Genomic DNA, 13851 nt, shown 5'->3' with positions numbered 1-13851 from the left:
ATTCTCCTCAGGACATCCATCACATTCTTTCTGCAAGCATATGTGTAATGGAGAAATTGACAGTAATGTCCTGTCAGCATTGTTTGTTGAAGCTGACAGAGAACAAAGTAATTTCTGTCAGATTTGTGTCATCAGGCATCTGTTTATCATTGGAAAAATAAATGAAGAATATAAATGTTAGGTATGGACATCTTTTTAACACCCTCAGAATATACAGTGGGTACGGAAAGTATTCAGACCCCTTTAAATTTTTCACTCTTTGTTTCATTGCAGCCATTTGCTAAAATCGAAAAAGTTCATTTTTTTTCGCATTAATGTACACTCAGCAACCCATCTTGACAGAAAAAAACAGAAATGTTTGCAAATTTATTAAAAAAGAAAAACTGAAATATCACATGGTCATAAGTATTCAGACCCTTTGCTGTGACACTCATATTTAACTCACATGCTGTCCATTTCTCCTGATCCTCCTTGAGATGGTTCTACTCCTTCATTGGAGTCCAGCTGTGTTTAATTAAACTGATTGGACTTGATTAGGAAAGGCACACACCTGTCTATATAAGACCTTACAGCATCACAGTGCATGTCAGAACAAATGAGAATCATGAGGTCGAAGGAACTGCCCAAGGAGCTCAGAGACAGAATTGTGGCAAGGCACAGATCTGGCCAAGGTTACAAAAGAATTTCTGCAGCACTCAAGGTTCCTAAGAGCACAGTGGCCTCCATAATCCTTAAATGGAAGAAGTATGGGATGACCAGAACTCTTCCTAGACCTGGCCGTCCAGCCAAACTGAGCAATCGTGGGAGAAGAGCCTTGGTGAGAGAGGTAAAGAAGAACCCAAAGATCACTGTGGCTGAGCTCCAGAGATGCAGTAGGGAGATGGGAGAAAGTTCCACAAAGTCAACTATCACTGCAGCCCTCCACCAGTCGGGGCTTTATGGCAGAGTGGCCCGACGGAAGCCTCTCCTCAGTGCAAGACATATGAAAGCCCGCATAGAGTTTGCCAAAAAACACATGGAGGACTCCCAAACTATGAGAAATAAGATTCTCTGGTCTGATGAGACCAAGATTGAACTTTTTGGCGTTAATTCTAAGCGGTATGTGTGGAGAAAACCAGGCACTGCTCATCACCTGCCCAATACAATCCCAACAGTGAAACATGGTGGTGGCAGCATCATGCTATGGGGGTGTTTTTCAGCTGCAGGGACAGGACGACTGGTTGCAATTGAAGGAAAGATGAATGGGGCCAAGTACAGAGATATCCTGGAAGAAAACCTCCTCCAGAGTGCTCAGGACCTCAGACTGGGCCGAAGGTTCACCTTCCAACAAGACAATGACCCAAAGCACACAGCTAAAATAACAAAGGAGTGGCTTCGGAACAAGTCTGTGACCATTCTTGACTGGCCCAGCCAGAGCCCTGACCTAAACCCAATTGAGCATCTCTGGAGAGACCTGAAAATGGCTGTCCACCAACGTTCACCATCCAACCTGACAGAACTGGAGAGGATCTGCAAGGAAGAATGGCAGAGGATCCCCAAATTCAGTTGTGAGAAACTTGTTGCATCATTCCCAAGAAGACTCATGGCTGTACTAGCTCAAAAGGGTGCTTCTACTCAATACTGAGCAAAGGGTCTGAATACTTATGACCATGTGATATTTCAGTTTTTCTTTTTTTAATAAATTTGCAAAAATTTCTACATTTCTGTTTTTTTGTCAAGATGGGTTGCTGAGTGTACATTAATGCGAAAAAAAAATGAACTTTTTCGATTTTAGCAAATGGCTGCAATGAAACAAAGGGTGAAAAATTTAAAGGGGTCTGAATACTTTCCGTACCCACTGTATATGTGAATGTGGAACACACAGCGGAAGATATACTCCAACACTATACTGTATACTGAACACTTTAATTTATCTCCACTGTAAATAAAGACTGGCATTTAGCATTTTAACGGCTGGACCGAGTATCCTATTTTGAGCATAATATTTATCAGTGTCTTCAAATGAATGGTGGTGTTTTGTAAAACGAGGATAAGGGTCTACAACCATGTTAGCAGCGCTGTGAGGCTTTACTTAGGCTAAGTAGTGTTTTGAGCTAAATGCTAATGCAGATAACAAGCTGATAGCCACAATATTGTATGATGTTACACAGCCTACAGTTTGTAGCGCGGTAACGTTAAGCTTTTAGCTTTAGTAGAGGGTCTGTTGGCATGAAAAAAACAAATCCATCTCTTTAAAATTAAACATGAAAGTTAATACTCAAAAAACAAAACTATACAATATATCCACACAAATGATCAGAAAACTGAATCTCTGGTCGGTGCTATATAGAGGGACAGTGGAACAGCCCTCGCTGACTCTGAGAGAAGCTTTTCTTTAATTAAAGGGACAAGGTCATTCAGTCTCAGGGATGAATCAGAACCACAGGAAAACAGATTTGATCTGAGATGCAGATGACAGACTACAATGTTAGGGATACATTAGCACAAATCACCTGAAAACAGACCGAGACTGAGACATGCAGCTTAAAAAATTAAGAAAGAAAACGCTTAAGTAAATATATGAGTGATGATTAGCTTTACTGCTTTACAGCTTTACTCATAAACCTAAATGTTCAACTCTAATCATAGTCATATTTATAATACGTTTCCTGCCTGAAGAAATTCTTTTTTTTCCCCAATCAAACTAGCTGATCTCAGACAAATCCCGCCACTGATCTGCACCTTTGACCTTTCCGTTATTCTCAGAATGTGTGCCGATATTTGCCCCAGCCTCTAATTACATGCAGACATTTTGCATTCAGATCAATCTCACCTTCTGTGTCCAAGGTTTGAAGACTATAGGAATAAGAAGATAAATACTACTATAATGGTGCCAATGTATCCAGTGCAGTCATAGATTGAGCAAGCTACTGTTCCAAGAATTCACTACAAGTTGACAATGTGCTGATGTGTATGGCAATGGAATGTAGACCTTGAACATACTTAACAGGCAGTTACAAACATCATGTTAACAATGTATTGATGTGTGTGTTATTTTGTCTGAAATAATTGATGTTGCACCTATGCCAAAAGGAACAGATTGCTGACAAATTGTTCGATAGATCAACTGAACACTGCAAAAGGCCTTCATAATGCATTTGACATATTCAAGATGTAATTAAAAATGAATATTAGTCAATTCATGATAATCAATTAACAAACATTCATGCAGAACAACAAGCCAAAACAAGAGAGCATACAGCTGTTTCTTTCTGTATATCACAGCTGGAGCTACAAGCTTATCCCAGCATGCACTGGGGAAATAAACACGGAGACACTCAGGATTCTTCGTTAGGTCATCAAGGCAAGCTAACATATGCCCAACCCACTTATGGGCAAATTATTTAAGTGTCCAATCAACCTGAGGTGCATGTCTTTGAACGTGGGAACTTGAAGGAAACCCAAAGAGGAAATGTTTAATTCAAACATGAGGAACAATTTAGATTCAAACTCACAAAATTTCACTGTAAGGCAATAACAGTCCTAACTACTGAACTGCTCTGCTGCAAAAGGTAAATTATGTTAAACAGGAAATGGAAAAATTATAAATATTGACATCAGTCACTTAGCTCAGTTCAAGACTAAAAAACACCCAAAATAATTAAACCAAAGTAAATAAACAACCATTTCACAAACAAGCAATCAATATCAACTTTGAATAATGTAAAGAAGATCCGCTCTATGGGCAGGTTGATTAGAACACCACAATACAATTGACTTGGTGAAAGTAAGAGGAGGAATGGCAGGCTTACACTGTGTTGCATTGTCCTCCACACAACCCTCTGGGAGCAGCAGAGAAATGAAGAAGAAAGAGATTTAATTGGACATCGGAAAAAAAGAGAGACAGAGAGAGAGAATAGGAGCAAAAGAATGTCTATTAGTAAAGCAACAAGTTAAATGACAAATGGTGCTGCTGAAATGTTCCATCTACCAACCTCATCTCACTATGAGATTTAGCACCTCAAATCTTTTTATACACTATTCATTTCCTACTGTGAAATCAGTTTAAAAATCTGCAGCCATCAAATCTGCAAATAACCAAAGATCGGGCGCTGCATCAAAACAGAAGCGTTACTTAGTGAATAAGTCTAATAATAATAGCAGTTACATCAATTGAAGCAATTACTTAAGCAACATTTATGTAATCATTTAATGCTGATAGAGATATTTCAGGATTGTATCTGCTTCTTAAATTTACAAATAGAAATTCAGATACAGAGTAAGGTGAGTGAGGCAAAATAAGGTTAAAAGTCTCAAGCAACTCAACTAACTTTTCTTAGAATACTTTTTTCTCTTCTTTGACATGAAGTTGGCCTGAGAGCATGTCAAGATGAATTATTAAAGATAGCGTAACCTGTGTTTTTTCTCTAAATGTGCTTTTGCCTTTTAGTAATCTTTTCCTTTCACACATTTTTTCGATGAGTGTGTTATGAAGCAAATATGAGGGCTTGGTTAGTTCTATTTTTCCTTCAACCAAGCCCTGTATGTAAAGCTATGTTTAATAAAAAAGAATACATTTTAAAGGATCTGGCCATGTTTCACACAACTATTGTAGCATACTTGACGTGTTTATATCTTATGATTACAGCTCGAATTTGGAGAGTATAGACTACTCAGAAAGAGCGACACAGTACATTCTGCAGCTTTTAATCTGCATTCTCTACTTCTGCACATTTTCCATTTTAATCCTGTCAAACAACTTGTATAGCAGAAGATTATCAACTGTGCCTTTTATTTAAAAGAACGATAATGTATTTATTAAATGGATTTGCCAATTGGTCAGAGGATTACATAAAGAAGCATTTGTTAAACGGATTGTATGAAGGACATATTGGTGACATAATCAATATGGTTTAATAATATCCATTACATGGCCAGACATGTTGTTATTCCACTGAAATGTTTTTCACTGTAACTTATTCAGAACACCAATGTTGTGCAATTTAAAACATTTGTAAAGGGAAAAAATCTATCAAGGTTTTTCAAGATACCATGGTGTGTATTTTGAAGGACAGTGTACCATACCATTAAAATGTCATACTGTATGAAACTCATTATCTCTGCTGATACCATAGAAGCAAGATGCAGAAAAGCTTGTTCATGCTTATGTTTCTAGTCATCTTTTAAGAAAAACTAAAATGAGATATCATACAAATTAAATTTTACACAACCTACACTGTCAACTTGTATCTTTTAGAACTGATTTTAAAGTTCGCTTCTTAGTTTTTATGACACTAAATGGCCCCACCAGGATGCTACTTTAAGCCCCTGAACCCCCAAAATAATATTAAATATTAAGACTTGCTAACTCAGCGGGAGTTTTAGACAACTCAAAAAACATATTTTAATATGGCTTATAGGAGTATCTGTTTTTAGTTTTTTAGGATATATTCTTGTAATTTTTAGATGATAGAAACACTACATTTCTCACTTCCTCCTTTTCTATGTTTATGATTTTTAAACTTGGTTGCTGGATGTCAAATTTGTTTTAGCCTCCTCAAGACTAGTCCTAAGAGCAAGATAGAATCTGGAATAAAGCACAGGTCAAATTCTTTGTGATAAAGTACATTTCCTTATTTGTTCTAATGGCTCTTTTCCTGCAGCAGTACACAGTCTGAGGTATATATTCGAAACAATATGTCCAGGACGGTCTGTGCAAAGCATGTGCTCCCTGCAACCTCTGGCACTGAGAGTGTAAAAAACAAATATATCATTTAACTCTGAGCACAGCGTGGTGGAAAACACACAGACAGATATACACAGATGAACATGGATTTACAGTGATTTTTCTTCGAATCTCTGAGGGCCTCTATTTTTTTTCTGGCCTTTGGACTTGAGCCCTGGTAAATTGGCCTAAAGCTTAGTCTAACTCCACCAAGTATATTTAAAACATTCTCAACGCACTTCTCAAAATCAGTTGAGATGCCTAAAGTAAGTTTCTTACAGAGTAAGAAGGGAAGAGTGTTCAGCATAATCTTCTGGCTCCTACAATAAAACCACCATGAACTGGCTGCTTCAGACTTAATTAATCTACAAAGTGAAATCAGAGATTTATTTTAGGAATGTATTGGTTTTCTCATACAAATGATCTGACCTTAGATTATATTCTATGTAACAGTTATCTCTCTCTAAAAATGTTAAATGCCTATTTTATATCCCGTTAAAATGGATAATTTGCCATTATCTTTTTTCACAATTTACATTATAAATGCAAACCAAAATGTTCTTTAAAGTTTGAATTAATTAATTTTATTTTTGATATTTAATTAATTTATTAATTCATTTCTTTATACACTTTCCGATTGTAGTGTACAGTTCTGTTCATCCCTTCTGTACATACCAGTCTATCCAGGCTTGTTCCAGCTGCTGTGGTTGGCCTCTCTTCAGGGGTGTAAGGTCTGAAGCGAGCACTGAACACATCTGAGATGCCGCGTGCAGACCTGCCTATTCCTGATGGCTTCGGCTGGCCACACCCTTGAAAAACCTAGAATGAATAGAGGGAGATACAGTTACCACAGAGAGGGGCAAGCTCAAGGGAAAAGTGAAAGAGGATACATGGTGTTTGGCATTTACTGTATCTTGAGAAAATAGTCTGGCTGTGCAACATTAACACATTTCTTCATTATTAGGAAATGTGAGTTTCTCAATGCCGTTCTAGAAATGGGGTTATCAGCAGTCCAGTGCTGCATGAACTCTACACCGAGCCAGGGCTATGACGATTTCTTTGTAGAGTACACATCTATTTTGATCCCTCAAAAGCTTCTTTTAATTTGCTCCCAGCACAATTTCTGGTATGTGATATGAGATAGAAAACTATACAGAGCCAGTCCGGAGCCAATGTTGTCTATTAGTGGCCAAGTCCGCCCCCCAAAAAAGAGGGGATTAACTCTTGATATTCTGTGAATTAAATGCAATGAAAGTCATTGTAATAGTACAACATAGCTGCTTCAAAATAAATATAACTTTTTTTTGAACATTTGATTGGTCAAGCCCTACACCCCCGCCCGACCACTTCGCTCTGCTGCCTCGGGGCGACTGGTTGCCCCGTCGCTCAGAGGTCCCTGCGGCCGATCCACCCGGTCACAGCTTTTTTCTGTCCTGGCCCCTCAGTGGTGGAATGAACTCCCCACTGACGTCAGGACAGCAGAGTCGCTGCCCATCTTTAGGCGCAGGCTGAAAACTCACCTCTTCAAGAAGTACTACCCTGAGCCTTCCTCGTAGCACTTATTGCACTCGTATTAGTTGTTGCACTTACTGTATTCGTATCAGTTCGCTGCACTTATTGAATTTGTATTTGTTTACTGCACTTATCCTATTCGTAGTAGTTTGTAGCACTTACTATATTCGGATTAGTCTGTTGCAATTATTGTTTTCGTAGTAACTTGCCTCTGCACTATACTTTTGCTCTGGATTATGCTTTGAGATGCTTGTTTAAGAAAGGAGATGCACTTATGACTTCTGGTGACTAGTAGTTCTCTTGAATACCTATGTTGAATACACTTCCTGTAAGTCGCTTTGGATAAAAGCATCTGCTAAATGACTGTAATGTAATGTAATGTAATGATTAAAAATAGCATAAAAATACAACAGTAATGAGTAAAACTGATATTGAGTTTATTAAACACTTTAAGTTAGTATTTTCTATTAATATGGCCAATAACATCTTCTAATGTTCAAGAAACCTATGCCATTCCAATCTGCAGCCATGACAATTCTGGTTTTGGAATATACAGAATTTTTGTATTGATGAAATATTTAGTGTGAGATCGCTAAGTGATACTCAGAAAATAGGTGATATTCAGACAAGTATTGTATATCAGAGACTCTTGGACAAACACTTGATTTCATGAAGAGAAAGTTATTCAACTTTCTCAAAACGAAAACTAAAGTTGTGTTGTTAATAGTTTGACGAAAATAAATATGCTGATCTATTATTAGTTGGCCCTTACACTAATCAATGTGTTGTTCATAGTGGTTCATTGTGAGAATAGATTGTTTTCAGACGGCTTGCTCTCTAAAGGCTCTACGGGGCCCCAACAGCAGACCACCAAACCGCACAGCTCATTAGCATTCCTCTCTGGCCCGTCCGTCGGCCCCTGGCTCAGTGTGTGATGGAGCACTCTAATGTGCTGCATGGCTGTCATGACAAGAGGCTGTCTATTCTATAATATTTATCAATTCTTCAACATAATTACAATGCCGCTATCCAGTACAGTACATCACACAAGCAAAAAGATTTTCAACAGGTCTGAGCAGCAGGAAAGAAGGTATGCATGGTTAAAATGTGGCTGTGGGGAAAAGGTTGTAATCTCTGGAGGCAATCTGCCAGCCCATCACAACCTTGGAGGGATGGAGGGTCAAGTGAATAGACAATGGGTAAAAGTTGTAAATTGCAGCCCTCTTGATATGGAAAAGAATGTGACATCTAATTCACACTGACCTTTGTAATTCTGGGATGGAGATAGGCCAGAAAACACCAAAGGGTCTGAATGAAATGTTGAACTGAAAAACCAGCCTTTTGACAAGAAAGACAATGACAAACTATTCTCTGTGTGATAGCATCCTGAATGTGCTGCCTGGGATTTGAAACTGATTAGCAATTTCAAGTCTACAGAGGAAATTAGTTGCTTTTCTTGCATATTAAACTGTCCCCCAATATCCCCTTAGAAGACTACTAAATGACTAAAAGACCAGAGATCTTGTCCTGAATCCCGGGTTTTGATAGGTTTGGACCCCTAAACAAACAAAATGTAAACACATCCTGTGTCAGGCTTACACACTGTTGTCATAAGTGAATATTTTAAATAAACAACATGAAACATTTTGGGATTTACATTCAGTATGACACATTTGCTGTTTTTTTTCCTTAATATGTTGATAAAAAGCCTACTGTGATGTGAGGTAAAAAAACATTTCAAAACCTTGCTTTTGTAAATTAATAGTATATAACCCTGAATTTTAGGAGACAGGGTTGTGCATTGAAACACTGTGTTACAAGGGCTATCCAAGGCTTCCAACCATGCTGTGTTTACATATCAACATACAATATGACAATATTTTCACCAACATCATGATATTTCAGATGGAAAGATAAACCTACAATAACTAGAAATAATTAAGTTGAGGTAGACTCAAATAAGCCACTTTATACGCTTGTTATTAACCTAGTTACATTACCTGTTTTTACTCCCCTTTCTATTTCTTTTCACATTTAGTAAGGCGTCATTGTAATTGCCTGTCTACTGATTTGTGCTATGTACATTCGTGTTTTGCACTAATTTATCAAATTTAAAAATAACAAAATTATGAAATGATAAATCAAGTCTAAATTTATATATGTATACAATGTTTTCAATGTAAAGGTATGTTACTTTTAAAAACAAATCGTCTCATATGACAATGAACAAAGATAATTCAGAAGACAGTACCTTGGCTGACACTTGCATGCTGTTGTCCTGCATGGTCATGATGGCCTCAGAGATCTTAATGTCAACTGGCTCTACAACTGCTTCAATGTTGAAGGGTCCCTCCAGTCTGTCTGCCACCAGTAACATAGCATCTGTCATAACACAGAGGACACATGTCAGCTCAGAGATATTACACACACACACACACACACACACACACACACACACACACACACACACACACACACACACACACACACACACACACACACACACACACACACACACACACACACACACACACACACACACACACACACACATTACTACTTTTACAACTGATTAAATGCATCAATATGTTCACATCATCTCTGAGCATTGCCAGAACTCAGAGCAAAAACCCCTAGGGTGCTTTGCTCCATCATGTGTCTCTGACATAGCTCCAAGTAAGAGAACAAAGAATGGTGCCTTCTCCAAATGTGTTGGCTGCCAACAATTACAAATACAAAATGAACCTGCCAGTACCTTCATCCAAACACACAAACACACATTGTGTAAGACAGAGATCCAGGGAGACACTCTGGTGTTTGTAAGAGGATGTGCAACATTGAGTAGAAATTACATTTCAATGTGATAAGCTCACAAATAGCTTACAGATAAAACAAATAATTGACTTGCATACATATTAATCACTCCAGTTAGTCAGACAGCAGTTACAGCTCTGATTTATTCATCTATTTACATTAGTATTTCTAAATTGTGAAAATATATCAATGGATTCATAAAATCATTACTTTTTAATTACATCTCAGACACTCAGTTAGTTATTTCTGTCAAACATGAATTTCATAAGGCACCATAAGCATGCAACACATCTGATGGAAAGTGATGAAATCAAACACATGCAGTGGTGTGTTTGTTGTTTCCTTGTTTATTTGTCCAAACCTAACATGCAATCTGATCATGTATTTAGAAAAAAGAAAAAATATTCTCTGTTCCTCACAAACCGGTAGCAACAGTCAAATACAAATGAAAGAACAAACAAACAAAGGGACCATGACCCTAATTGCTTTTGATGAGTCTTGGCCTGAATCGATACCTAAAACAGATTAGCCACCAACCTGCCCCATTTAATTTCCATTTAAACAATGTGTTATTAATATGTTCATACAGAGGAATGGTTCTATTGATCGTCTCAAACTGGGAAATGTCAGCAGTGAAAATAATGTGTCTGATATTTTCTTTACACTCTATTTTGTCTCTCAAAAAAGTAATTAAAATTCCACCAAGGCTTGTTTGAGGGGTTAGCACTGGTTAAGTGGTTATGACAAAGAACAGCGATATCAGTAGGACTTCCATCTCTGTGCACTGACATTTGCAGGGATGCAGACCAATCAGGAAAAGCCTATTTTACATCTATGGGAGCTGTTCTGAGCAAAAGGGCAGCAGAAATACCTCATCCACTGAGTCTGTAGCAGTAGTAAAATTATGTCATTAGATCAAAAGTGATCACTAGAATGTTGATGGGAAGTGATCATTGGCCTCTCTGTAGCCTAATGACTTCTATCTGGAAAACAAACAGAGCTTTCCCCATTCCTGGTGGTTCAAGAGAGGGCTCAAACCATTGGCAAAGTGACTGCGCCCCCTTTGACAAAAACCTTTCCTAAACTGCTTCTGTTGAGAATTGAAAAATGATATAGTTAATACAATACATCATCAGATTAAGCACTACTGCCGAGTAAAACAAGTTTTTTGATACAAACCTAATTACCTTACTTGTTTTTCTTAATTGAACTTATTTGTTCAAACTTGCTTTATTGTCTGTGACCTTAACCTTTTTGTTGGAATACAATTCTGAATCTAAGATCTTCTTTTTATATCCATACCTGAATTCAATTATTTTCACAAGGTGAGCTTTATTCATTAATATTGATTAAAAAAATTAAGTTTATATATTATATTATATAAATTAATCATATTTCAATTAATCAAAGCTTTACTGAAACACACGTTTTAATGAGGGAGGTTGAATAAATTCTACATATTTGTTTTTGTCAACAAATTCCATGAAAAGACCAAAACCAACAGTGCATTAGTCCGTCTCTTAAAAGTCTGTTTTTGGCACTCATCCACACGCTGATTGATTCCTACTGAAGATGGGAATCTATTAAATCTGAAATGCACTAAATATTATAATAAAAAAAAGGCTCCATTAAAGAAAACAGCTGGGCACCATGGGGTCAACTCAAACTACACTACAGTGCCCAGATTCAACTTAATAAAGGTACAGATCAGCCAGTGCAACAATAATGGAAGTCTATTATTATTATTTACATTGTTCCATCCAACATTTATTAGGCTCAATTCATAGTTCCTATGAATGATTGACAATTACAAAATCTAGTAAAATGTAACCAGTTAAGTTTTCTGTTAGTGTCTTGTCACTGTTGATGTTTCATTGTTTCAGCACAGTTTCAAATTCAGTTTCAAATCATCAACGGAGAATTGTGAGACAATGAGGGACTTTGGGAGCACTCCTGAGCACAAAATCAGTCCAAGTATTCCCGGTACATAAATGACAAAACATGTCATTTGTCAGTCCCTTCCATAACTGCGATGCTCAGGAGTGTTTCTGATGTGCCACCATGTGGTTCAGATATACTGTAATTTTGTTTAGGGAACTGAAATTACTTGGTTATGGTTAAAAAATTGCTCTTCTGCCACTGCTAAAGCACTGCTGCGTAACTGTTGGTAGGAGATGGAACATGAAGCCCCATTTTACGTGTCAAAGTTGCACACTTGGTACTGATTTGACTGTTGTACATTACTTTTACTTAAGTCTGTTTAACATTGTGGAGTGTAGGCTGGTGTGGAAACTTTTACTTGTTCAGTAAGAAAAGCTTAGGTGCCTTGTAAAATTGACAAATAAGATCATTGGACTAAGTAAGGTATTGCTCTCACAATTACAGAGTAGCAGGCCAGCACTGCAGAAAGCCAATACCTTTCAAGATTGTCCTGTACAGCCTTTGCAGAATGAGTTTGAGCTCCTGCCCTCAGGCCAGCATTTTTTAGAGTGCCTGTCATGAGACCTAAGGAACATAAAGTCTGCCTCCTCTCAGTGGCTATTGACAGGGCAGGATATTAAGCTCACCCGCTTGACTGAGCGGAGTGATTTAGAGGACAGGTTGAGTACAGAGGAGAGAGCACTAGCCCCTTTAAGGGGAGGTGAATTAAAAGCATAAAGTTTAATACTCTTACCTGGTTTTGCAAATTTAAATTTAATTAAGTTGTAATAATATCCAGGGGCGCTGTTTCACTTTAGCAGAATTGTGCAACCATTCACTGTAACCTAACCTCATCAAAAAGAGGTATGTTCAGTCATTAAAACGTGTACATTAAGAACACACAAGAACCTTTGCCAACATAATTGGACTAACTACTTTCGATTTTTTTGTTTGTCGGCAGAACATTGAATTGACAACAGAATTGGCTAAAATCTGGTGGACAGAACCCTAGCCTATGATCAGCTGATTGGATTTTGATGTTACTATTGTTGATGGTAGGAAATTTGGGTGTTAACATTCATTAACATTAACGCTATTTTCTCAGGGGTTCAAACCCAAAAGACCAATGATGATCAACAAACAGAACTGAAAAATGTTAAACTTCATGAGACAACAGAGCACAAAAGTCACTAACTATTTATTTTCTGTACTCACTGTAGACTCCTTAAGATATCAAAAAGTATGGCCTTCTACTTTTTGTATATTTGTATTGCAGCATTGGTAAATACATATATCCTTTAACTGTATTATTGCTTTGTTTTACATATGACCTACTGTTATTTCCTCAATGGGTTCAATTGTTTATTTTTTGTAAATATTCTTTTAATTTAATCTAATGTTGCGTTTGATTGGCTATTTGTTATATCTGCACCTTTCAATCTGCACACTGCAATTAATTGGAGAAATCCAAGGTTAACATAACCTAATATTATATCTAGAATGAGACAAGAAAGCAGTTTTTTGGGATTGCCATAGTGAGATTTAGTGAAGTTAAATAATTCAGAGGCAGATGACTCAATTGATGACCCGTCCTACAATACTATAGAATGTCTGACAGATTTTGACCAAAACTGGAAGAATGACACACCTGATCATAGGAATTCAAAATGACAGTTATAGGCCGGATTATGCTGCCTAAACTGAGGGATACAATTTAATTCTTCATGGCTACAACTGCAACATCAATCTAATTTTGATATAAAATATCACATATCCTGTTACTGATTAGACAGAGACAGGAGCGTATCACCTATAATGTAAAACATGGCATTCTTTATTATATCATATAATAGTTTTATTAAGTTTAAATCAGTTCAATTTTTTTTACATAGGTATATATA

The 13851-nt window shown here is 37.2% G+C and overlaps 1 protein-coding gene across 1 annotated transcript in view; it reads right to left on the bottom strand.

The window, feature by feature from the left end:
• Window positions 1-13851, bottom strand: part of LOC129104341 (glypican-6-like) — a 126020-nt gene that overhangs the window by 17828 nt on the left and 94341 nt on the right. The window contains exons 5-6 of the mRNA XM_054614980.1: window positions 9468-9598; window positions 6380-6523 (exon numbers count right to left, since the gene is read on the bottom strand). Coding sequence (XP_054470955.1) covers window positions 6380-6523; window positions 9468-9598 — 275 coding nt within the window. The remainder of the gene's footprint in view (window positions 1-6379; window positions 6524-9467; window positions 9599-13851) is intronic.

This window comes from Anoplopoma fimbria, chromosome 2, assembly GCF_027596085.1.
Source record: "Anoplopoma fimbria isolate UVic2021 breed Golden Eagle Sablefish chromosome 2, Afim_UVic_2022, whole genome shotgun sequence".
Lineage (NCBI taxonomy): Eukaryota > Metazoa > Chordata > Actinopteri > Perciformes > Anoplopomatidae > Anoplopoma > Anoplopoma fimbria.
This window is presented reverse-complemented; position numbering and strand designations above follow the sequence as displayed.